The following is a 2566-nucleotide window of genomic DNA, read 5'->3' as shown; positions in this document are numbered from 1 at the left end:
GGGTAACGAGCGAAACTCCGTCTCAAAAAAAAAAAAAAAAAACACATAGGGCCAGGCACGGTGGCTCACGCCTGTAATCCCAACACTTTGGGAGGTCGAGGCGGGCAGATCACTTGAGGTCAGGAGTGCGAGACCAACCTGGCCAACATGGTGAAACCCTGCGTCTACTAAAAATACAAAAATTAGCCAGGTGGAGTGGCAGGCGCATGTAATCCCAGCTACTTGGGAGGCTGAAGCACAGGAATTGCTTGAACCCAGGAGGTGGAGGCTGGAATGAGCCAAGATTGTACCACTGCACTCCAGACTGGGAGACAGAACGAGACTCCATCTCAAAGAAAAAAAAAACACAGGTGGGGCAAGGTGGCTCACACCTGTAATCTTAGCACTTTGGGAGGCCAAGGCAGGTGGATCACTAAGTCAGGAGATCAAGAGTATCCTGGCTAACACGGTGAAACTTCCTCTCTATTAAAAATACAAAAAATTAGCTGGGCGTGGTGGCACGAGCCTGTAATCCCAGCTGTTTGGGAGGCTGAGACAGGAGAATGACTTGAACCTGGGAGGCAGAGGTTGCAGTGAGCCGAAATCGTACCATTGCACTCCAGCCCGGGCAACAAGAGTGAAACTTTGTCTCAAAAAAACAAAAAACTGAAGAAACATACATATAGAATTTGTCCAAGTTATTATCACCCAGTATAAAAAGCAGATTTTATAGTATAACCTTTTTTAATTTTTTTTAATTTTAAAAAATTTCTAATTTTCTATATTTTTTATAGTGCTGGGATTACAGGCATGAGCCACTGTGCCTGGCCTACATCTGCTCTTAATTACCAAGGTGCCATGTTTTGGTGTGTTGCGTTCTGAGCTCCAACAGACGGAAGACATGTAGGGTAGGTGTGGTAGGCCATGCCTATAATCCTCACACTTCAGGAGGCCAAGGTGGGTGGATCACTTGACACGAGTTCCAGAATGGTCTGGGTGACATAGTGAGAGCCCGTCTCTAAAAACAGAAAAACAAGTACGTATACAGTGCCTACCATGTTGTCAGTGATTGGTCTCGTTTATTATGCTTTTTATGAAAGTAAACCACAGTTTACCCTCATGAGCTCACATTCTCACCTCAGATATTAGAGTCAGGTGCCACAGGTGTATAATAAAGCTGCAAATCTGGAAAGGATAAAGAAATTGAGAAATGAGCTCTGAGATCAAGGAGAGTGATGGGGGGATGATAGCTTGAACTAGGGAATCAGACTTCAAGACATTAACCCTATGACATGGCCCACAGTAGGTGCTCAGTGAAAATTTGTGAATTGAATGACTGGCCCTCACCTCCCTCCACAGCTTTGTCTGCCACTAGCTTGCTCTAGCTGCCATCTCCATGATGTTGCTCCAAGCACTAGTCCTTGTGCCCATGGTCGCTTCCTTCCCTCTCCACTCTCTACAGTCCCTGGCTGACTGGCCTCAGAGGGCCTGCAGTCAACCTGTGCAGACAACCTTGATACTTGAGTGCCAAGGCCAGGGTTCCAGCCACCTGAGAGCTAGTGGGTCAGGATCCCTGTCAGGAAGGCTCGGGGTCCCAGGGGGAAGGGTTCAGAGGTCCAGTTTACCTGGAGGGGATTGCGGTGACTGGCCCACCCTCCTCTTGCATAGCACATAGGAAAGAAGTGCTGTGAGGATGAAGACGATGGCCAGGAGGGACAGCACCGGTGCTATGGCTGATGTCCCAGCTATAGGATCAGCTGCTTTTTCCAGCTGCTTCTGGTTCTCCCCAGCCTCAGGTCCAACTCCTAGATTGTGGCCCACAGTGGGAATAGTGGTTTCACTGGGATGGGTGAGCTCTTTGTCCAAGGATAGTGATCCTGGTGGGTGGGTGGGCTGCTGGGTGGGCTGCAAGGTGGACAGGAGCATCTGGGCAGGGGTACGGATGTCTGAAGCTGTCCCCTCTGAGGCCCGAGAAGTAGGGGGGCTGGTAGGAGGCAAATGCTCCCGGTGGGCTGCACTCCCCAAGTAAGCATGTCCACATTCTGGAGAGGAAATAAATGAAGAATCAGGACCATTAGGGGACAACGTGAAAAAGCAGATAGAAGTGTAGGGGAGAAAAAGTAATATCTTTTCCTCACGCATGACAACAGTTAAGGCTGATACCCCTATAAACAACATTAACAAGAGAAAAGCCTAACATTTATTTCATCTAAGTTTTACAGCACATAGGAACCTTCAGAAATGAAGACTCAAAGACCCAGGAAAAAGTGTATTTTTATACTTAGGCTTGCTGAAGAATGGACCATTGTATAGAAGTAGGATTGGACAGGCTGGGTGCAGTGGCTCATGCCTGTAATCCCAACACTTAGGGAGGCTAAGGCGGGTGGATCACCTAAGGTCAGGAGTTGGAAACCAGCCTGGGCAACATAGTGAAACCCTGTCTCTACTAAAATACAAAAAATTAGGCATGGTGGTGGGCGCTTGTAGTCCCAGCTACTCAAGGAAAATCGCTTGAACCCGGGAGGTTGCAGTGAGCTGAGATCACACCACTGCACTCCAGCCTGGGCGACAGAGTGAGACTCGGTCT

General features: G+C 48.4%; 1 protein-coding gene across 1 annotated transcript in view; it reads right to left on the bottom strand.

Annotated features, from left to right (window-relative positions):
- Positions 1 to 552: 552 nt before the first annotated feature.
- CXCL16 (C-X-C motif chemokine ligand 16) overlaps positions 553 to 2566 on the bottom strand; it is a 5417-nt gene continuing 3403 nt past the window's right edge. Inside the window, exons 4-5 of the mRNA XM_037727226.1 lie at positions 1605 to 2021; positions 553 to 1164 (exon numbers count right to left, since the gene is read on the bottom strand). Of these exons, the coding sequence (XP_037583154.1) occupies positions 1118 to 1164; positions 1605 to 2021 (464 nt within the window). The 3' untranslated portion in view covers positions 553 to 1117. The remainder of the gene's footprint in view (positions 1165 to 1604; positions 2022 to 2566) is intronic.

The sequence above is a fragment of the Cebus imitator genome, unplaced genomic scaffold, assembly GCF_001604975.1.
Source record: "Cebus imitator isolate Cc_AM_T3 unplaced genomic scaffold, Cebus_imitator-1.0 Scaffold223, whole genome shotgun sequence".
In the NCBI taxonomy this organism is placed as follows: Eukaryota; Metazoa; Chordata; class Mammalia; order Primates; family Cebidae; genus Cebus; species Cebus imitator.
Note: the sequence above shows the minus strand (reverse complement) of the source record. Positions and strands in the feature narration are given on the sequence as shown.